Source organism: Danio rerio, chromosome 4 (genome assembly GCF_052040795.2).
Source record: "Danio rerio strain M-AB ecotype USA chromosome 4, GRCz13ab, whole genome shotgun sequence".
In the NCBI taxonomy this organism is placed as follows: Eukaryota; Metazoa; Chordata; class Actinopteri; order Cypriniformes; family Danionidae; genus Danio; species Danio rerio.
The window spans coordinates 54,044,418-54,068,074 of NC_141024.2; the positions used below are offsets into that span (position 1 = coordinate 54,044,418).

The 23,657-nt window shown below is 43.0% G+C and overlaps 2 protein-coding genes across 6 annotated transcripts in view; both read left to right on the top strand.

The window, feature by feature from the left end:
* Window positions 1-23,657, top strand: part of LOC103910528 (uncharacterized) — a 173,207-nt gene that overhangs the window by 40,608 nt on the left and 108,942 nt on the right. The window lies entirely within an intron of this gene.
* The window catches only part of LOC108183680 (protein NLRC3-like), a 61,553-nt gene continuing 49,010 nt past the window's right edge, over window positions 11,115-23,657 (top strand). The window contains exons 1-2 of the mRNA XM_088649669.1: window positions 11,115-11,156; window positions 12,126-12,404. Of these exons, the coding sequence (XP_088505795.1) occupies window positions 12,146-12,404 (259 nt within the window). The 5' untranslated portion in view covers window positions 11,115-11,156; window positions 12,126-12,145. The remainder of the gene's footprint in view (window positions 11,157-12,125; window positions 12,405-23,657) is intronic.

The window sequence follows — 23,657 nt, forward strand, 5'->3', positions numbered from 1 at the left end:
ATAATTTTAAACAGTGAATTGGATAGAATGTATAGAGAAGATAAAAGAAAATGGTGGGACAACATGAAGTTAGACATAAAAAATGTTCAATAAAATATTGTAAAATTTTAAAAGAGTTAAAAATAATACAGAAATTCAAATAAGAAGGGAATTAGAAGATGAAATAAAAAGACTGCAAATAGATCAAAATAAAGAGATTGGGAAATTCATATATTTACAAGAACAACTAAAATAGATGGAAAATGAAAAATGCAGAGGGGCTATAATTAGAAGCAAAGTTACACTGTTGAAGGAGATCGTAGTTCTTAAAAAACTATTAAAAAAAAGACTTGACAGAAAGCAGACTTAATGAAAGAGGTGTTGGATAAAAATGGAGAATTAAAACAAGGAACTGAGGAAATTTTAATAGCTGTTAAACATTTCTATAAACATATGTTTAAGAGACAAGGAATTATAAAGGTTGATAAAGTTTCTTTCAAATCAAATAAAAGCAAAAGTTTCAGAAGAAGATACATTTTTTGTGATGCAGGAATAACAGAAGTAGAAATTGATGCAGCAATAGGACAGTTAACTACGGAGAGAGGTCCAGGCATAGATGGTTTAAACAATGAGTTTTATAAGAATTTTAGAGAAATTATAGTACCTGTTTTAAAAGAAGTATATGATGAGGTTTTTAACAAAAAAGAATTAAGTGAAAGAATGAAGACAGGAATGATTAAAATGATACACAAAAGAAGAAGTCCTTTAGATCTAAAGAATTATAGGCCCTTAACAATGCTAAATACAGATTTTTAAATTTTAGCAAAGGTTTTAGCAAACAGACTTAGGAAAATATTACCTAAAATTACAAGCACTACACAGGCATATGGAGTAGAGGGGAGGGACATAATAGACACAGTTCAAAGTATAAGAGATACATGAGCATGCGGTTGGGTCTCCGGGCCTGCAGCTTCATAATATTGGCTCCATGTCAGTCCAGCAGGTGGCGGTAAAGCACATTTAAGTTTGACAACCGCCAAAATACTGAAGAAGAAGTTGACAAACCGAAAGAGTCAAAAAAATGTGTTCCTGCTGCACAAGAGCGTCTGTACTTCTGCATGTGAGTTTAACACTTCTACATTACGCTGATTTGTGGAGATGATGAAGGGGGTTTAGATTAGTGGTGGGTAAAGTGAGGCTTCGTGAAACACTGAAACAGTCGAAGCAAATGTGTCGAAGCTTCGAAACGTTTCGAAACCCCACTCTACAGTGACATCTAGTGGTCATTTTTTGATGTATTGCACTGAATCAGCTTCAGCAAAGAACAGTTGAACAAATTGAGGAATTACACCCAACTTTGTATGTATGCTCCTTCAAGTAACATAGTACAGTGGTTAAAGAGTCAGTCTTCCATGCGGGGTTAGTAGGTTTTGAAGCCAGGCTGTCGCAGTTGTTTTGAAATGCTTTAATACCAGTTGGTAATGCTTTGCTCTTGTATCGTTTTGTTTCAACATTGGTCTGATATCCGATTGAACAATTTGTGAATAAATATGTCGTTTTTGTCTTAAAACAAGGTTGTTGCTAGATCAAAAACGGTGGCCTGAAGTTATCAAGAATTATTTATATTATTCATTAAATTTCCCATTTATTGTATTTTATTAATGTCTACCCAAACCCTAAACCCAACCATCACAGTACTGTAAAATATTTATTATTGTTTTACAGTGTTACAAAAATGATGCTAAATTGATGGCGTAACTGTAGCTGTATCCTATTTAGGCTACACAAAACAGAAACATGATTAAAATACATAAAACCATTTCAGAGTATTTGTACAAGTCGGGATTCGAACCCAAAACATCATGCAAAGCATAGAATCAATTAGCAAACTCACAGTCCTCTAAGCCATATGAGACAAATCATTTGATGATCTTGGCAATCAAATGAGGATTCGCCAGGTCTCGAAACGTTTCTAAGCTGATCGATGCTTTGAATCGCTTTAGTCACGTGACTAGGTGTTTCGAAACACTTTAGTCACGTGACTTGGGTGCTTCGAATCATGCTTTGGTGCAGTGTTTCGAAACACTTGCACTTCGGGATCTCGACACTGTGTCGAAACATCAGTTTCACGTCAGCCATCCCTAGTTTAGATGTGTGAGTGTGATTTAAATGTCTGATCCTAAAGATCAAATCCTCAAACTTTGGTTAAACACTCATTTAAACACTGTATAAAACACACAAAACCAGTTTTACACACTTGAACGTGTTTGTGCTTCTCTATATCAGTCTTACACGATGATTTCAGATCATTCAGCACAAAATCAACTTTAAACAGAGAGAGAGAGAGAGAGAGAGAGAGAGAGAGAGAGAGAGAGAGAGAGAGAGAGAGAGAGAGAGAGAGAGAGAGAGTCTTGAAAGTGAAAGCAGAGCTTCCGTTAACAGGAAGATGCGGATTGAGGTAAAGCTGGTTTTATATTCACACATTCAAACTTTCCCCCTAATAATATAATTTCTTTAAAGTATTATTTGCAAACTGCAAACAGTGAAATCATATTAGCAGCTAATGACTATCAAAGTACAACATTGTTCACAGTCAAATAAACAGTGTTGAAGTTGTTTTCAAGTCATAATCGAATATTCAAAGTAACATGGTAAATAATATAGAGACTTCTAAATGAACGAATGTGTGAATATAAAACCAACTTTACCTCTATAAGCTGGTTTATATTCGCACATTCGTCCAGTGACAGCTCCATACACTGTTTACCGTGGTACTTTGACCATTCAGACTAAAATCACATGCAAGTACGACTTTAAAACATTAGCATTGTTTAATTGACCGTGAACAGTCTTGTACATTTTGATAGTGATCGCCTGCTAATATGATCTCGCTATTTACAAGACTTTTCTGAAATGATCTTATTAAGGAGAAAGTCTGAATGTGTGAATATAAAACCAACTTTACCTCAATTATTGATGTTCCTTGAACTGCATTTAACTGTTTTAATGCTAACTAACTACTAACTAAGCTAATAAATAAATAAATAGCTGGCTAGGACGGAAGTTGCTGTGACAGACACATAGTATGCACGTATCAAATGTGAAATATCTGAGGTGGGACATTATAAAACACTTAACATAAAAAAATAAAAAAAATTAACATCTACCAGAGAAACCTAAACTTCTGTCAAACTTTTCTTCTAATTCATCCTAACTACTGTTTAAAAAACGAGTCCCAATTGTCCAGATAAAGGGAAAAAAAACTCACGTTAAGCGTTTTCTCCCCATTGAAGTCCATTATAAGGAAAAGGCAGGGCCGGCCCTGTACATTTGGGGGCCCTAAGCAAAATCATTTTGGGGTCCTACCTCGCTCTAAACAGTGGAGTATTGCCATTGCAAACCAGCCCACAATGATTATATTGCTTATTAAGTACAATCAATGAAACAGAAAAGTAAAGCTTAATTTCTTCTACTTAATAACTGTCTGAATGACTTGGACATTTTACAACAGCGCTGTTTCTGTCAACTAGCAGCTTAACAAATGAAGAATTAAACTATCTTTAATAAAGGAAGCAGTGATTCCTACTTTGCATCCTTCTGGAGTGTTTAAAACATATTTCATTAATTTAGCAAACAGACTGAAGACTCTATAAAAGATTCTATAGCTTGAGTTTTTTATTTTTATTTATTAATTCCAAAAGTAAAAACCCTGCAATGAAAGACAGCGAGTGATAAATAGCCAAAAACAGAAAATGCATTACTTAGTAATAGAATATACATTAAAAACTCAAGAAAACAACAACAAAACAATTACATTAATGCAAAGATTGATCCGCAAATAATCAAATCAATAAGTAAATAATGAAAAATATTAATAAAAAAAACAGAGAAAAAGGGAAGCAACAAATACTGGGTTAATATTAAAACCCAAACTTATTATTCCCTTCAGTCTCCTTCCCTGTTCCTTACATTTAAGATGCAGGGTTCAGAGCTTATATTAAGCTATAATTAATTCAACTAGCCAGCAGCTAGCTCTCTAAAACTCTCACATGGTCACTCACTGAAGCTAAGCAGGGCTGCGCCCGATCAGTAGCTGAATGGGAGACCACATGGGAAAGCTAGGTTGCTGCTGGAAGTGCTGTTAGTGAGACCAGCAGTGGGAGTAAACCTGTGGTCTGAGCTTTTTTCCACGTTAAGCATTTTATAATGTCCCTCTGAGGTGTTAGATCAGGGGTTAAACGAACACAGGGTTCAACTTTTAAGTGGATCTATTTTGACGGACCATGGGCAAAGCGCAGGGCGCAAACGCTTTCAGGACGTGTCAGAATCCATATTTGCTAATTTAAACGGGAAAATCCGCTTTGTGCTGTGGCGCATGGTCTAAAAGGGTTGAGTTTATTTTGAGTTATAGGTGTGTTTTGAGAAAAAACAAATCAGAGTCTCATATCCCATTCCCTTTAAGAGCCAGCTGCGTCGTGCCATAAACGCATTTGCTATTTACAGGACGCAAAGTAAGTCTAAGTAGAAAAACTGAGCATTTCACAAGCAAACAGTTAACAGTTTTTTAAAAGAAAACAGTTAAACAGATTATCTACCGCGCAAGAATGAGAGATAATCGGTCTACTTTCACTTTCGCTCTCGTGGATAGGGAAACCTTTACGCACAGACATCAATTAGCCTATGAAAAATTTATTTAGTTTGTTAAGCGCAAATATTTGTTTCAAAACTATTTCTAAATTTAGTTCTAATTTCCAGCAAACGAATAAATGAACAATAATAATGAAGTGTTAAAAGTTAAATCCAAATATCCAAAGATATAGGATATATTTGGATATAGAGTTATATCCAAATACACATTGTGGTGGTTTTCTTGGTTTTTCTCTTACTAAATCAAACTCAGTCTGGAGGTTATGAATATCAGAAGAATATACTTTATTGTCGACAACAAAGGAGAACTTTCAGGAGACCCTCAGTAGCATCTCTGTCTGAAAAATTCTGTGTCACTCATCTTCTGCCCTCCTTAAATACTCTGTTTTTGCCTTTGTTGTACATATGTCACACAAGATCCCTCCTAGTTTAACCCTTGACTCCAAATTCCACCTCTGTCATCTGTTTTTCCCTTATTTCTACATATGTCACACAAATATTACCTAGGTTAACCCCTGACCTCAATTTCCACCTAGATTAACCCCTGACCCAAACCTGGTAACTATATAACTTATCCAGTTCTTGTGATATGGTAATTCTTCTAATGGTATGCAAGTCTACAAGCAGATTATACACATACAATTTGAATATATATATTAACTTCACACTTTAAAGAGTATAAAATCCACTTCAACATGCTGTGCCCCATATGGTCTAAAACCTGACAGGTGGGCAAATCTAAGCTTGTTTTTAATAAAACAAATATACATATGTTTATAATAAATAATACTGCTAATAATAATAACATTATACAAAAGCAAATTGTTATGAATGAACTCCCGAGATGAAGAAGACATAAAAGCAGTGATTTTTCATATTTATGTAGGCTAAAAAATAATATGTTTTGTAATTTTTTAATCCTTTATATTTATATCCTATATATCCTTAATATTACATTTTTTCATATGTAAAGATATTTGCGTATTGCTCTACATCTTGTGTGTAGCAGTGCGTAAGCGAGGGGCAACTCTGCGCCGGAGTTTATACTGGGTTAGTTTTGGTCTAATGAAAAATCTATAATAGTTTCTCAAAATAGCAACGCGCCAGCAGTGCGCCTCAGAACACCTTCCTTTTTAGACCAGAACGCCTATGAGCACACATATGAGTGCAAATGCAATTGCTATTTAAACAGCGTAGCACAACACCTCAAAACAACTTTTGTGCCAAGCTGAAAATAGCAAAAGGCTATTGTGCCCCGTCTTGCGCCACATTGTGCCGGGTGTATGGTAGGGCCCTAAGGATTTTTCCTACTGGGCCAGGGATTCAGATGCTTACTTGCCCTGCTAAAATTTTCACCGGCCCCACAAATAAAAACAAAGTTAAAAGCTCTAATCTCTTAACCACGTATTTTAAAGGATGTGTCAAAAGCCAAACATACAGTTAAAGTCAGAATTATTAGCCCCCCTGATTAATTTTTGCCCAATTTCTGTTTAACGGAGAGCAGATTTCTCCAGCACATTTCTAATCATAATAGTTTTAATAACACATCTCTAATAACTCATTTGTTTTATCTTTGCCATGATGACTGAATAATATTAGACTAGATATTCTTCAAGACTCTTCTATACAGCTTAAAGTGACATTTAAAGGCTTCACTAGGTTAACTAGGCAGGTTAGGGTAATTAGTATTAGAATATTAATCAATTCTATGCGTGCTCAATAAAAAAAAGGTCAGGAGAGGTTTTTCTTCAATGTCAAAAATCGTAACAATTTATTGGATACAAATGAATAGTTCGATTCACAGTATTCTATTGTCCTCAATGCAATGCAGAAGTTACATTAAGGACAACAACTTTCTTTTCCCGACTTCAACTTATATAGGCAGCTGATATTAACAGGTGAAGTTTAGTTAAATTCTTCATTTGTCAATCATTGTCCAGTCCTCCATTGGCCGCATCCCAGACACAAGTCCTCTTTTTCTACCAATTCTCTGCACAACTATAAAAGCATAACACTTTCTGTGCTCTGTGTTCAGCTTTAACACCTTTCTTCAGACAGGAAGTTTCTGCAGAGCTGAATTTATTTTTGGACCAGCGTGTATCTACTTCTGCAGAAATGCTAATTAGGATGCACAGCATCTCACACACAACAGCAGAAGTTCAGTTAATATATGACCCGACCAATACCAATAATTGTTTGCTCAGGTATTGACTCTGTTTTTACACCATTATTTCAACACTTTCTCTGAAGAACAAAGACCAACAACAATGCACTTATTTGTGTTGCTATTGCCTGATCAAATGATGGACAAAGCTTCAGTTTACAGCTTCAGCAAATGTGTTTAGATCATTCTAGATTACAGACAGCTTGATCTGGGGTCATATTTAATAGAGCTCTGTGTGTTATGTTTACCCATGATTCCTGTGTAGCAGACCTGATCAGACAGACCTTCAGCCAACAATTAGTTTGTGCTGAATTAAACTGAAAAAAAAAACAATAAAACTCTTAAAGGAGACTAAAGTTTGTCCTTCAGTTTATTCCTCTGGTGTGTTTGTGTGTTCAGTGTGAGATCAGGATCATGTGTGTTCAGCTCTGTGTCTCTGAAGAGTGACTGCTCTAAAGGTTATCCACCAGACCTCAGTGAGGAAACACCATCATCTGCTCAAAGGTATTCAGGGTTTTACATTATTGCTCACACATAGACTATTTTGAACATGTTATTGTGAAAAAACATTTCAGTGAAGAGAGCCATTCCTGAATGACTTTAGTGGCTCATTAAGACAGTTACAGACTCCTGGTGGCAGATTTAGTTTTTTACTCAAGGTATTTTCTGTAAATCGTCATTTTATATTTCCATGTCAATTTAACACATACATGTATGGACTATTCACTTCAATTCAAATTCTTCATCATCGTTTCCTCACTATTAGAATATAAAAGATGTTTACAGCCAAAACTGTTTAGTAAATGTGTCTTAATACAGATTTGAAAAATAATCATAGCTGTTGCAGCTTAAAGCTTTTGTGTGATAATAAACAGTAAATCAAATATTTCTTTTAAAAATATTTGTATCTACAGCTACTTTCTGATTTCTTGTAAATGAATGAAGTTTCTTTATAAACCAATGTCGAGAGGATCACATCTTATGTTTGCTCGCAGCTGCCCTGCATTATCTAATTCACGATTCACCAATCAGAAGATTCCTAGTCCACTGTAAGTGCCCTAGGTTTCATATCACAGCCATCTTTCTTTTGAAGAATCACACCTTCCACCCCAACTCATCTTTCTTTTCTAGATGGGTGGCACGGTGGCCCAGTGGTTAGCACTGTTGCCTCACACCAAGAACGTCTTTGGTTCTGGTCATTAATAAAACCAGCAGACATTTCTGTGCGGAGTTTACACCTTCACCCCATGCTCACGTGGGTTTCCCCCGGGTTCCCTGGTTTCCTCCCACCGTCCAAAAACATGCAGCTTAAGTGATTTGACTTATCCAAATCGCCACCACAGACATGCTCCTAGAAAGTAGTTATCTCTTAAAAGCAATCACTATCTGTTCATTAGCTAATACACCAGGGGAGTTCTCCAGATCTATCTGAGCTCAAACTCCCCTCTCGCCTTGCAACAGGAGGGAGCCCCGGGCTCGAGGATCTTATGAGCTCAGGGCTCTCTCCCGGGGCGGCATGCCAAACAAGCTTTATATTCAATCATCAGCTAAGTGTGAACTCTTGAAGCATGTATGGGTGTTTCCCCAGTACTGGGTTGCAGCTGGAATGACATTCACTGTGTAAAACATATGCTGGAATAGTTAATTCTGCTGTGGTGACGCCTGATAAATAAAAGAATAGTGCCGTAGGCAAATGAATGACTGAATATCTGTATGTGTTTGCCTGTAAATGTGTAATTACAGTAGTTTTATCTGTTAACAGTGTTGAATATGAGTCACGCAGATTCAGGAGACGAGACTCACAGGAGACACAAGAGCTTCACAGACAATCTCCACCTTAGTACCTAATGCTAAGATTGAATTTAAATCTTAATCATAAAATTCTTCCTCATTCGCTAAGTATTTGTCTCTCCTACTTAGGGTGACCAAACCCTTAATACATTTATACAAACAAAACTGCTTTAAAAATGGTCTGTCCCTCGAGCATCCGCCTGTTGTTTGTAGCTTTAGCCTGCTAGCGCCGCTGGTCAGCTAAAGCTACCGACCTCTTTTACCATACACTTTTGACTTACTGGCTTTGCTCTTTACCCCGTAAAATGTCGCTTCCGTCTCTGTCCTTGTGTGCAGGAGAAGCATCGATGGAGGCGTTGGAGCTGGAAGAAGTGGAGTCCTAGATCCGGTCGCTGCTGGTGAGATGGTCGCGGCTGCAGGAACAACTGCTTGTTGTCCCTAATGCTAAGGCCGTCTCATCACCTAAGGTACGTGGAAATTACAACCACATCATTCCCTCTACCTCAACCCCGCGTCCTTCTCTGTCCAGGCCCAGCGCACCCAGGGCGCGGCTCAGCCAGGCGTCGTTCACGCCGACACCCGGCTACCACGGCGCCTGGGTGCAGCCGCGCAAGGTGCTTCCCAGATCTCGGGGCAAAACGTCTCGTCCCGTGTTCGAGATCTCCACGGAGAACCGCTTCTCCCCTCTCCGCGAGTCGGGTCCCGATGTGGCCATCATCGGTGACTCGATCGTTCGTCACGTCCGTGCCGCCTCCTCAAAAGGTAATAAAGTACGTACTTTCTGCTTTCCTGGTGCCCGTGTGAGAAATATTTCTACACAGATTCCAACCATCCTGGGCGCTGCCGAGAGCCCTGGTGCCGTTGTCCTCCACGTGGGGACAAACGACACCGGGCTCCGGCAGTCGGAGATCCTGAAGAAGGACTTCAGGAGCCTGATCGAGACGGTTCGACGCACCTCGCCCGCCACGCAAATCATCGTTTCTGGGCCGCTTCCTACCTACCGCCGAGGAAATGAAAGGTTCAGTAGACTTTTAGCTCTGAATGAATGGCTAATAACATGGTGTAAAGAACAGAAATTGCTCTTTGCTAATAACTGGAATCTTTTCTGGGAGCGTCCTAGGCTCTTCCGTCCTGACGGCCTGCACCCCAGTCGAGCCGGAGCTGAACTCCTGTCGGACAACATCTCCAGAATACTTCGCACCATCTGACTAGCAGGTAAAAATTCACAAAATTCACATTATAGCCACCTAGACTCTTGGTGATCCCACTTAAACATCAGTAACGCATATCTGGCAAATCCTATAGAGACTGTGTCTGTTCCTCGTATTATTAGATTAAGAATAAACGTACTGTGTGCTCCAGAAAAAATCTAGTAAGAATCAAACCAGAAAAACCAGTTGAAAGTGAAAATACAAATTTCGTAAAACTTGGTCTCCTAAACATCAGGTCACTTGCACCTAAAGCTCTTATCATTAATGAAATAATAACAGAAAACAATCTTAATGCACTCTGTCTCACTGAAACCTGGCTGAAACAAAATGACTATATTAGCTTAAATGAAGCAACTCCTCCAGGATTCTTATATAAACATGAGGCTCGTCAAACTGGTCGTGGTGGTGGAGTTGCATCAATCTTTAGTGATTTCCTTAATATTAAACAGAGAAACGGACTTATGTTTAGCTCCTTTGAAGTATTATCGCTTAATGTTCAGTTTTAAATACTATGCAAAAACCTATGTTATCTCTCGCTTTAATCACCATATATAGACCCCCAGGACCCTATGTCAAATTTCTAAAAGAATTTTCTGATTTTATTTCTGACTTACTAGTCAAAACTGATAAAATGCTAATTGTAGGTGACTTTAACATCCACATAGATGACGCTAATGATAAATTAGGGCTCGCGTTTATGGATTTAATACACTCACTTGGGATAAAGCAAAACGTTGTGGGTCCAACCCATCGCTTAAAGCATACATTAGATCTAATTCTGTCTTATGGAATCAAGGTTATTGACGTAGACATTATACCACAAAGGGATGATATTACAGATCACTACCTCTTACTATATAAGCTGTGTTTACCTGAAATCAGCAAACCCGCTCCAATACTCCGCCCTAGTAGAACTATTGTTCCGTCAACTAAAGATGAATTTATAAATAACTTACCTGATCTTTCTCTATTTCGTAATCAGTGTAACTGTGATTTATCCTGTATGTCACTGATGACCTTGTGGGTATTACAAACTCAATAAAAAGAGAACACACTCTGTTTCCGCATCTCTCTCTCTGCAGAAACTGTTGTTGATGTATGACTGTGTGACCTTCTTTGCAAAGAATAAAACTTTAAAAGACACTTTGGGTAAGAATTTGTCTTATTGACCACTAAGAGAGCCCCCTTAAAGAAAATTGCCACTACACTTATCTTCTTGTGTGTCTGTTTTTCATCTGACTGCTTATTTCCTCATGTCTTAAACAGGATGTGACGTGTTTTCCTGAGGTGAAAGAGTTTTCAGATGTGTTGGTCAACTCAACAGTTCAGCGGAGGAACAGACAGATCTGCGGGCATTATTTGAGGTGAGAGTTTGCTCTTTCTTTACTTTATATCATCTATGAGTGTCGCCTGATTATCCGTCGATCATCTCTTTGTGTTTCTGAGACTTTACTGCTGAGCTGAAAACATTCTGAGGATTTCATTTACACCTTTTAATGTCGAGTGTGTTTCTGGAAGAGGATCACAGAAAGCAGAAACCTTTTCATTCTGATACTGAAATCTGAGTTTATGAGTGTTTATTAAGCTCAGCACAGTGGACATTTCTTTAGTTATATTGTTTTAGTGTTTGGATATGCAGTGGAACACAGTCAAATAATTCGCCAAACAGATTCAGAGCATTGAACTTCTCAAACGTACAGGGAAACAGGCCTGGCACAGTTCGGATAGCATAGTGTGAGTGCGCCCCAACAAAAGCTACAGAATACAGAAAACTCGCACTGCAATATAACAGTATAACACTGCAAAATAACATCTGGCCCATGTCTTGCATGCTGTCTTAAAGCCGGTGCCACCTCTGCCAAACCTGGCCAATGTTTGGCCCACATGCTGTAAGCCAGTGCCGGATGAATGCCTGCTCTACCAGCTTTATAACAAATATGGACAATAATTCTTGCTACTCGAGAACATTCTCAAGCTGCTGCAGTGATCATCCAGTTCTTTTCCCATGTCTGCATTAAACAGCATAAACTGAGGTCTAGGTGGCCATGTGTGTCACAATAAAAACAACATGATTCAGAGGATTCTAAGCATGTACAACTGCGTTCCAAGAGCTTTTATATTAAATTAGTCGTCAGTTTCTGCAGTGTTCACTTTTTTGCAATAATTCCACTTTTTTAGTCCACTTTAAGTAGTGACAATCAATTTTCTAAATTTAGTTTTCTGATATGTGAAGTTTCTCACTGGTTAATTTCCTTTTTCAATTTATAAATAAATGCTCAGATCCATATGTTAATTGTGAAACTAATGCAGATGTTGTTGCTCTTGTCCTGTAGCTGTGAGTGGGTGAAGCACCATGGCAAATGTAAAACAGCTGCTCAGGAACTCACTGGATGAACTGGAAGAAGATGAACTAAAGGACTTTCAATGGTATTTAATGAATGACCATAGAGAGATTTCAAAAGCTGAATTGGAGAATGCAGACAGGCGAAATACTGTGGATAAGTTGGTGTCATGTTTTGGATCAGAAAGAGCTGTGAAGATCTCAGTGGACTCCCTGAGGAAAATCAAGCAAAATCAATTAGCTGAAGAGCTGGAGAAAAAACAGCAGCAAGGTAATGTTTAATTCACTGTCAAAATTTACGAATGTGGTCATTTGATTTACAGTTTTATCAGCTCAAATCTTTCATGTTAAAACCCTGTACATTTATTGAACAGCTTCTAAGCAATGCATTTCAATACATTTAATATTTTGTATATAGCTAATGTGTGTGAATATATTGTTTATCTTCGTTCATCTGAATTTGTTACTTTATTTATATGTGCAATTGTTCTTTTTTGTAATGGGAAGCACAAGACATATCTATGTTAATGAACAAAGTAAAACAAGAATGAAGAAGCTTAGAATAAGTGGTAAAACAAACATTTCTAAAACAGGAACACATTGTAAAGCCAGCTCACACTAGAGATCTGCGCGGGACTACATTTTGAATCCCGCTCCCGACCGCACCCGCCAGGTTTTAGCCCGTACCCGACCGCTCCCGCTTATATTAAAAATTTATTGTCCCTCTGCCCGACCCGCCCCGTTTTCTGGCCGCCGCGCCCGATCCTGCTAAAGAGCGGGGGAGAACAAAACCGAAAATATATATACACACACAGCACCAAGCACACACACACAGACAAATCTCTCTCTCTCTCTCATATACGCGCGCACACTAACACACACACAAGCACTAAGCAGACACACAGGCGTTTGCTGTTATATCAACTCAAAGGCTTGTAATACCATGTATCAAGTACCAATGTAATACCAAAAGGTTTTATATAAAGGTATATAAATACTGAGTCGCGCCAGCAGCGCACATTCCTCTCAGACAGAATCGGAATCGGGCAGTGAGTCCACAAGCATCCGGAGTCCGGCAGCCGGAGCCGGGCTGAGTGGTAAGTCTCCAGCAGGCGAGAATCTAGCCGGAACTGGCCCGAGTGTATTTTGCTATCTGGGAAAGCTCTCTCTCATTCGCGCGCGCCCGCACTAACATACACACACACACACACACACACACAAGCACCAAGCACACACACAGGCAAAGCTCTCTCTCTCTCTCTCTCTCATTCGCATAGCAATATCCGCAATATTGCTAGACAGCCCGCTCCCGTCCCAAATTAAACCCGTTACGACCGCTCCCGCGGTTTATTCGGAAATTTATTCCCGCAGACCTCTAGCTCACACTGTCCGTAATGTCTGTAGTGTATGAGTGTGTATGGATGTTTCCCAGAAATGGGTTGCTGCTGAAAGGGCATCAGCTGCGTAAAATATGTGCTGGATAAGTCAGCGGTTCATTCTGCTGTAGCAACCCCAGATTAATAAAGGGACTAAGCCGAAAAGAAAATGAATAAATGAATACTACTCTCACTAAAGTTTATGTGAGATTTGGATTTCTGTAATGTTCCCTCTTCTTCTGTCATCAGGAGTCTGCATGGCTGTTAAAATAACGTTCGAGGTTACTAAAGTAACCCTTCGTTCCCCGAGGAGGGGAACGGAAGCACTATAAGTGGATTGATGTTAAATCCACGTATGGGAGATTTGGTTCAGAAGCTACTCGTCTGAAAGAGTATTGAACGGGCCAATTAAGAATGAATTGGCAGCGCAAGCCTGCGCAGGTGTGCTGCATAGGCAATTAACTGAGCATGTAAGCACACCTGGCGCCAGCAGACGCTATCCTTTTTAAGCTGAAGAGACTTTTAACAGCTAAGGGACAGTCATTATGGCGACGGAGTATAGTGCTTCCGTTCCCCTCCTCTGGGAACGAAGGGTTACTTTAGTAACCTCGAACGTTCCCCTTCGGGGGGAACTCCAGCACTATAAGTGGATTGATGTTAAATCCACGTATGGGAGCCCATTGAAAGCGCCATAATGACTGCACCTTACCAACACCCATCATGAGAGAGCGGTCAGGCAAGCCTGACGCACCCAGATCATGAGAGGTGCGGTCCTCCAACGTGCCCTTGGCCCTAACTTATCCCACTTCAAAAGAAGCTTTACGGAATAGGTATATTTTTTTGGGAGTCGCTAGCGTCTAGATAATTCTAGGAATATACGACACTACGTTGGGAAGCGTGCCATCCCAGTAGGGAGGACGCTGCGGAGACCATCCGCACCCAATAGGGGAAACAAATGGAATTACATATGGACTAACCCTGAGAAGGGGGAGTGCGCATAAGAAAGTGGTTAGCAGATAGGGAAAGTTCGGGTCAACCCAGGGGGGGGAACTTAACCGAACTAAACACCCTTGAGGAAACCGGCTCCACTCGCAGATTATAAAACCTTGCAAATGTGTTGGGTGTCGCCCAGCCCGCAGCTCTACAATGTCTGTTAAAGAAGCGCCGCGCGCACACGCCCAAGAGGATGCAATGCTCCGAGTGGAGTGCGCACGCACTCCCGGGGGGCGCGGCTGACCTCTGCTCAAATAAGCACATGAAATGGCCTCCACAATCCAGTGGGATAAACGTTGTTTAGACACGGCACTTCCCTGCTGCCGTCCGCCATAACGGACAAAGAGCTGCTCAGAAGATCTAAAGTTCTGAGTACGGTCCACATAAATGCGCAGAGCGCGAACTGGACAAAGTAAGGACAGGGCTGGGTCTGCCTCCTCCGGGGGCAGCGCTTGCAGGGTTACTACCTGATCTCTAAAGGGAGTGGTAGGAACTTTGGGCACATAACCCGGGTCTCAGGATAACGTGAGAAAATTCCGGCCCAAATTCCAGGCACGAGTCACTGACCGAAAATGCCTCCAGGTCCCCGACCCTCTTAATGGAAGCCAACGCGACCAGCAGAGCTGTCTTCAGGGACAGAAATCTTAAAGATACTGTATCGAGTGGCTCGAAGGGATCAAATCGCAGGCTCGTGAGAACGAGGGCGAAATCCCAAGAGGGCAAGAGAGGGGGGCGAGTTGGATTCATTTGCCTAGCGCCTCTGAGGAACCGGATGATGAGGTTATGCTTTCCCACGGTGCCGCCAGCCACCGCGTCATGGTGAGCGGAGATGGTGGCAACGTAAACCTTGAGAGTGGAGGGCGACAGCCTACTGTCCAGCTTCTCTTGAATGAAAGAGAGCACAACACTGATCTGGCAAGATCGGGGGTCTTCTCTGCAAGAGACACACCACTCAGTAAATAGACTCCACTTCAGGGCGTAGGCGCGCCTCGTAGAGGGGGCTCTAGCCTGAGTGATGGTATCAACCACCGCGGGCGGCAGGTTACTTAAGTCTTCCTCGCGTCTATGGACGTGGAGGTTCCAGAGATCGGGACGAGGGTGCCAGACGGTGCCTTGTCCCTGAGAAAGTAGGTCCTCTCTCAAAGGGATCTGCCATGGGAGGGCCGTCGCGAGAAGGGAGAGCTCTGATATCCAGGTCCGGTTGGGCCAGAGGGGCGCAACTAACAGAACCTGTTCCTCGTCCTCCCTGACCTTGCACATTAATTGCGCGATCAGGCTCACTGGGGGAAACGCATACTTGCGTATGCCCCGAGGCCAGCTGTGGGCCAGTGCATCCGTGCCGAGAGAGCCCTCCGTCAGGGAGTAAAACAACTGGCAATGAGCGGTCTCGGGGGAAGCAACAGATCGATCTGGGCCTCCCCGAATCACGCCCATATCAGCTGGACAGACTCGGGGTGGAGTCTCCATTCTCCAGAGTGAATCTGCTGCCGTGAGAGCACATCGGCTGCACGGTTGAGCATACCAGGGATGTGAATGGCGCGCAGCAACTTCAGCCGCAGGTGACTCCAGAGGAGCAGACGGCGGGCGAGCTGAGACATGCGGCGAGAGTGCATACCCCCCATGCGGTTGATATACGCCGCCGCCGCCGTACTGTCCATCCTGACCAGCACGTGTTGCTGCTCCAGCACCGGAGAAAAACGGCGGAGAGCAAGGAACACTGCCAACAGCTCTAGGCGATTGATATGCCAATGCAGCTGGGCACCTACCCACAGGCCCGCAGCTGCATGCCCGCGACACACGGCTCCCCAGCCTGTGCTGGAAGCATCTGTCGAAACAACAACATGACTGGACGCCTGTCCCAGAGGCACACCGGCCTGCAGGAACGAGGGGTCGTTCCAGGGGCTGAGGGTGCGGTGACACAGCGCAGTAACAGAGACTCGGTGTGTGCTTGCATGCCATGCGCGTCTCGGAACTCGATCTTGAAGCCAGTGCTGAAGTGGTCTCATATGGAGCAATCCGAGCGGTGTGACAGCCGCAGCGGAAGCTATATGCCCCATTAGCCTCTAAAAATATTTCAGTGGGACCACTAACTTGCTGTCGAGCTCCCTCAGACAGTTCAGCAGCAGGCGAGCGCGCTCTCCGGAGAGGCGCGCTACCATGGTGACCGAGTCCAGCTCCATCCTGAGAAAAGAGATCCTCTGCACCGGGGCGAGTTTGCTCTTTTCCCAGTTGACCTGCAACCCCAATAGGCGGAGATGCCGGAGCACCTCGTCTCTGTGCGCAGTTAATTGCTCCAGAGAGTGGGCTTAAATGAGCCAGTCGTCGAGATAATTGAGTACGCGGATGCCCGCAAGCCGCAGAGGCGCTAGGGCACCCTCCGCGAGTTTGGTGAAGACCCGCGGAGACAGAGAGAGCCCGAAGGGGAGGACCTTGTACTGCCATGCTCGACCTTCGAACGCAAACAGCAGAAACTGACGGTGGTGTGGAAGAATGGAGACATGAAAATACTCGTCCTTCAGGTCTATGACTGCAAACCAATCCTGAGGATGAACGCATTGGAGGATGCGCCTCTGCGTAAGCATTCTGAAAGATAGCTTGTGAATGCAGCGATTCAAAACGAGCAGATTTAGGATTGGCCATGACCCACCGCTCTTTTTGGGTACGATGAAGTATGGGCTGTAAAACCCGCTCTCCATCTCGGCTGGAGGTACCGGTTCGATTGCACTCTTCGCCAGGAGGGCAGCAATCTCCTCTCGCAAGACAGGGGCGAACAGGGGATTGACCCTGGTGAAATACACGCCCGTGAACCTGGGAGACCGTTTGGAGAACTGTAGTTCGTAGCCGAGTCTGATCGTGCGTATGAGCCACCGCGAGGGGCTGGCCCGCGCTAACCAGGCAGGCAGAGCCCTCGCTAATGACGTCATCGCAGCAATCATTGATGTACCCGCAGAGGGGCAGCGCGGAGCGGGTGTGCTGATCCGGGGAGCGCGAGGGTCCCGCAGAAGAGCTGGAGGAGAGCGATTCGCTCTGGCTCCGCACCCTAACTCCTGAGAGGGGGCTTGGGGGCTGGGAGAAGGGAGACCATCCCCCCAGCGCCCGAGAGCCGCTGGCGGAGCATGCAAACCCTGCGAGCTGAGAGGCAGCGCGTCCCAGACTGGCAGGGCTTGAGCTGTTACATCCGGGGAAGGGAAACAGGAAAAGGAGCAGCGGAGGTGGATGGCTCGGCCGGGGATGGAGCGGGCTTACGGCCCCGCCGATAGACGACATTGCCCATCGCATCCGACTGCTCCTTCACCGCCTTGAACTCCTGGGTGAATTCACTGACGGTGTCGCCGAACAGGCCAGCCTGGGATATGGGCGTGTCAAGAAAGAGAACTTTGTCAACATCGCGCATATCTGCCAGGGTTAGCCAGAGGTGGTGTTCCTGGACCACAAGTGTGGACATCGTCTTCCCCAGTGCGCACGCGGCGGACTTAGTGGTCTGGAGAGCATAGTCGGTCGCCGTGCGCAGCTCGTGTAACAAGTCTGGGTTAGACCCACCCTCGTGCAGCTCAGCCAGCGCCTGCGCTTGGTAGCGCTGGTAGGTGGCCATCGCGTGCAAGGCGGAAGCTGCCTGGCCCGCAGCCTTGTAAGCTCTAGCTCCAAGGGAGGCAGATAACCTACAGGCTTTGGACGGGAGACGGGACGGACCGCGCAAAGCGGGGGCGTCACGCAGACAAAGATTGACCGCAATGGCGCGCTCCACCTGCGGGATCGCCTCATACCCCCTGGCAGCTCCACCATCCAGGGTGGTGAGGGCGGAGGCGGACGCAGCGTGGGCAGAGAAAGGTGCCCTCCAGGACTGCGTGAGCCTACTGTGCACCTCCGGGAAGAAGGGGACGAGAGGCTTCGAAGGCTTCGCCTTTTGATCCTCTACGTAACACCCATCTAGTCGGTCCGGCCACGGGACTGGGGGATAAACCATCTCCAACCCGACGGCCGAAGCAGCCCGAGAAAGCACGGCCAACATGTCCGCTTCAGGAACCGTTTTGACGGCGCTCGCTTGCCCAGAGGGGGCGAGCGGGTCCGGATCATCGTCGGACAATGAAAGCCCACCCTCCGATGCCGCGGAGGACATCTGATCTCCAGTGTCAGCGAGCGTGAGAGCTACCATCTGATTAGACGGATCACTCCCAGTACCTGAAGCTTGGATGGAGCGCTTGGAGGAGCGAGAGGTCCGCGAGCCCTTGGGCAGCGGATTATCTCTCGCTGGACCCCTTAGATTTGCCCGAGCGCCCGCTGCAGAGCAGGAGGCGACTGGGGTGGCTCGCTCTCTTATGAAAGCTAACCGCGATCTCAACTGCGCAACGGTCATGGCATCGAAGTGACGACATGAACCGCCCCCGAGCACCACATTAACATGCTGGAACCCCAAACATGTAATGCAGTGATCGTGCCCATCATCCGGAGCCAGGAAACCCCCGCAACCAGAAACGCACAGTCGGAGCGCCATCCTGAAAAGGACGTGCTGCACGACTGTGTTGCTTTTTTAGAATGCTTTGCAGCAATACGCACCGCTCTTGGAGGACCGGACCCAAAGGGACGCCAGGCAAGGGAGAAACCCAGCTCGACCGTCTGCCGCTGCGTGGACTCGCTCTGGACCGGGAGACACTCGTTCGCTCGAAGTGGCTGTAGACAGCAGGAGGAACCCTCATGAAGCTCGATCAGAAAAGTCTCTGAAGCGAAAAGGATAGCATCTGCAGGCGCCAGGTGTGCTTATTTGCTCAGTTAATTGCCTATGCAGCACACCTGCGCAGGCTTGCGCTGCCAATTCATTCTTAATTGGCCCGTTCAATACTCTTTCAAACAAGTAGCTTCTGAACCGAATCTCCCTTACGTGGATTTAACATCAATCCACTTATAGTGCTGAAGTTCCCCCCGAAGGGGAAATGAGCATTAGCAGAATCATAACTGCAAGATCTCTATCAAGCCTTTTACACAATTCATGCTTTACAAAGAGAAAAGACCTCCACAGATAAAACTATCAAAACAATAATTTACTACTCATTTGCACAGACAGAATGAACAATGATGGAAAATAGAGTTGAGCAAAGGAAAACAAGAACAAAGATCAGTTGTAAAATAAACATTACTGGAACAAGAACACATTGTAAAGCCGGCTCACACTGTGCATTTCTTAAATAATAATGAAGTTTTCCTTGGATCTCGCTTTGCAGGGCTTGAGCCCTTGAAGCTTTTCTTCTTCAAATGAAAAAGCCTTTTTCTGGGGACAAAAACTATTATTTTTTATTCTTTTAAAAATAAAATATCTCTATATTTGTGTGCATGCTTTGTTTGCAGATAGTTGTTCCTGTGGGGAAAAATAAAAATAACTAAATAAATTGAAAGGTCAGGAAACATTGAGACAGCAAATGATCAGCAGTAATTCAAAAACCTGTAATAGACACACTGTAATTCTGGATAATTATTTTTGAAACATCCTGCATTATTCTGAGTAATCAACTTTGCTTACATCAATACAATATAAGATTCAAGTCAAATCACCGACCCCTGCTCATTCAACATACCATACAGGTGTCACGTCATTTAAATGATTAAACAAACGACCTCATCAGTGCTATTGTTATTTTTTTAGTATTGGAAAGCACATGACATAATCATAATTTACTTTAATAAAAAAAACTAATTGTTCCTCTCTCTTGTAAAGGTGCAGCTTCAGAGACCTGTATATCCCCTCCTGTTGATTACACAAACACCAGCCGTGAACTAAAGGAGAAGTTAAAGGAGGACTATAAGCAGATATTGATTGGTAATTCACAGATAGGTCGTAAGAAGCACCTGGATGATATTTACACTGATCTATATGTGGTGGAGAACGAGACTGGAGGAAGAGAAAATGACCATGAGGTTATACAGATAGAGTCAAAACACAACCAACAGACAGCCAAGGATAAACCACTCAAGTGTAATGACATATTTAAGGTTCAGCCTGACACAGGTCAACAAAACAGAAGAGTCCTGACACTGGGGATCGCAGGAGTGGGAAAGACTGTCTCTGTCAATAAATTCATCCTTGACTGGGCTGAAGAAAAAGACAATCAGGAAATAGTCTTCATATTTCCACTGCCGTTCCGTAGACTGAATCTGATTAAAAAAGAAAAGTACAGTCTCATAGGTCTGCTAAACAAGTACTTCTTTAGCAGTGGAGGACTGAGCTCTCTTCCTGAAAAAAAAGGTAAGGTCATGTTCATCTTTGATGGACTGGATGAATATCGCTTTGAATTGAACTTTAAAGAGAATGATGGATTTACAGATGTTGATAAGGAAATGACAGTGAGTGAGATAATAACACATCTCTTAAAGAAAGAGCTGCTTCGCTCTTCCCTCATCTGGATCACATCTAGACCAGCAGCAGCCAGTCTGATACCCCAAGACTACATTGATCAGGTGACTGAGGTGCGAGGATTCAGTGATGAGCAGAAGGAGCAGTACTTCATGAAAAACAGCAGTCCTGAGGTTGCTGGAAACATCATAGGAAACATCAAGAAATCCAGGAGTCTGTACATTATGTGCCACATCCCTGTCTTCTGCTGGATCTCTCTCACTGTTCTTCAGCCTCTGCTGGGTCAAGAAAGCAATGAAAAAACACCCACAACTCTCACAGGGATGTACACCAGCTACTTACTGTCTCAAAAGCAACAGATGAAAGAAAAATACAGCAACGATTCTGAACCTGAAGCCAAGGCCTGGTCTTTTGCAGACATTGTCCTGAAGCTTGGGAAACTGGCCTTTAAACAGCTGGAGGAAGGACAACTGATCTTCTACAAAACAGATCTGGAGAAGTGTGGCCTAGATGTCAAGGAAGGGTCTGTGCTCTCTGGATTATGTACTCGAATGTTTCAGGAGGAAAACCCAATTTCAGGGGAACAGGTGTACAGTTTTGTTCATCTCAGCGTTCAGGAGTTCATTGCTGCTCTCTATGTGTTTTTCACTTACAAAGACAAGAAAGCAAATCCATTTCTTGATTCCTGGAAAAAGAAACTGACATGGAAACTCTCTACAAAGACCCTGTTTAATCTTCACAAGGATGCAGTCAAGAAGACTTTACAAAGCAAGAATGGACACCTGGACCTTTTCCTCCGGTTCCTGCTGGGTCTCTCTCTGGAGTCTAATCAGAGTGACCTGAAGAAGTTCCTGCCAGGACTGAAGCTCAAAACTGAGAACATCAAAGACACGACAGACTATATCAAAAAGAAAATAAAGAAAGAGAAATCAGCAGAGAGGACCATCAACCTCTTCTACTGTCTGAATGAACTGAAAGATGACTTTGTGGAGGACCTCCAGAAGAGTCTGCGCTCTGGAAATCTCACATCACAGGATCTGTCCTCTGCTCAGTGGTCAGGTCTGGTGTTTGTGCTCCTGATGTCAGGAGAGACTCAAGAGAAGTTTGAACTGCAGAAGTACAGAAGATCTGATGAAGCACTGATGAGACTGATGCCAGTGGTCAAAAACACCACAAGAGCACTGTAAGAGTTTTCTGTATACACTTATGGCCATTTCACACATCGATTTGCAACACATCTGCAGCCCATGAGTCATTTGTGTGCAGTGCAGAAACAGCACAGACTATTTGTGTTTTCACATCAAACATGTATTAGTGATCTCCTGCTGTACACAATATCTGTTCTGCTTATGTTTACTCCACTTTCAGACATTCTTTTCAATACTTTGACTCTCTTTTTACACAATACAATAATATAATCTCATTTCAAAACTGATAACTCTAATCTGTTAACATGAGTTTGGAAAACGGAGAAAGTTTTTAATAATGATAACTAATAATTAATTATCACACAAAACTGTCAATTGTTAGGTAAAGAATACTTTTATGTTTATTTTAAAGCCTTGTATTCTCCCTTAAATTCAGTATTTACAGAGTCCATATAGTGATTTTACCTTTGCTCAAACTAAAAGACAACATTCAAGTGTTTTTGTCTCTGCTCTGGATTAATAGATAAATGCAAAATCATTATTTCTGTTTTCCCCTCACAGGCTTCAGAGCTGTAATCTCACTGTTAAGTGCTGTGAGAGTTTGTCTTCAGCTCTACAATCCTCAAACTGTGTGCTGAAAGAGCTGGACCTGAGTAACAATGACCTGCAGGATTCAGGAGTGAAGAAGCTCTCTGATGGACTGAAGACTGTGAACTGTAAACTGGACACACTGAGGTCTGAATTAAAACACCTGACTGACTGACTGACTGATTGATTGATTGATTGATTGATTGTGTAAGAATTGAAATATTGCAAATATTCTGATATCTTTGACAATTCAAAACATGAGCTGAAAACAGAGACTGGTGACTTCACAACCCACCAGGGAGGAATGTGGGAAAAACCAGTTCCTGCTGCATTTGCATCTGAGTCTGCTTCATCCCCCCAACTCACACATATGGTCATTTCAATGTTTGAATGTTCTAGAATTAACCAAACTGACTTTAACTATCATGTTTGATATCATTTGAAATGTCTCAGTGCGATTGGTACAATGGTCTCATTCTCTCAGAAATAGACATAATCAGAACAATAAATATATAACTTCAGGCATCTTTTGATCCACTGTGAGGGGTGTGACACTAAGTGTGAATGCCTTTTGTTATACATTCACACCCCCTTCCTTGAGGGAATTCTTGGATTATTTAAGGTAAGGACTAAGAAAAGCTCAGGGCGATTCTGCCTAACCAGATCAGCCCATAACATGGGGTCTGCCCCATGTTATGTATATTTCAAAGTCAGGAATGCATCTTTTTCATCTTGGATTTATCTTTGATAATTTGATGTTTTGTATTGATCATTTATGAATTGACTGATTGAATTGGCATAATACATTTACCTGACTAATAAATTGTTATGTTTTGAACTATTCAAACCTCGTGTTATTATCACTGATAAATGTTGTTGTCCATAGCACTACAAGCCACTGTACAGGTTAGTAACGGACTAAAACATGTTAGACGGAGCAGCGTGGCACGCTAAACAATGTTGTTAGAGATCCGACTAGCAAATTGGCATTATTTCATGTATACTTGGACTGTAAAAGGCCAACTATTTAGAACAACAAAATATTGTTGAAACTACTTTAAATGTGGATATTTAGG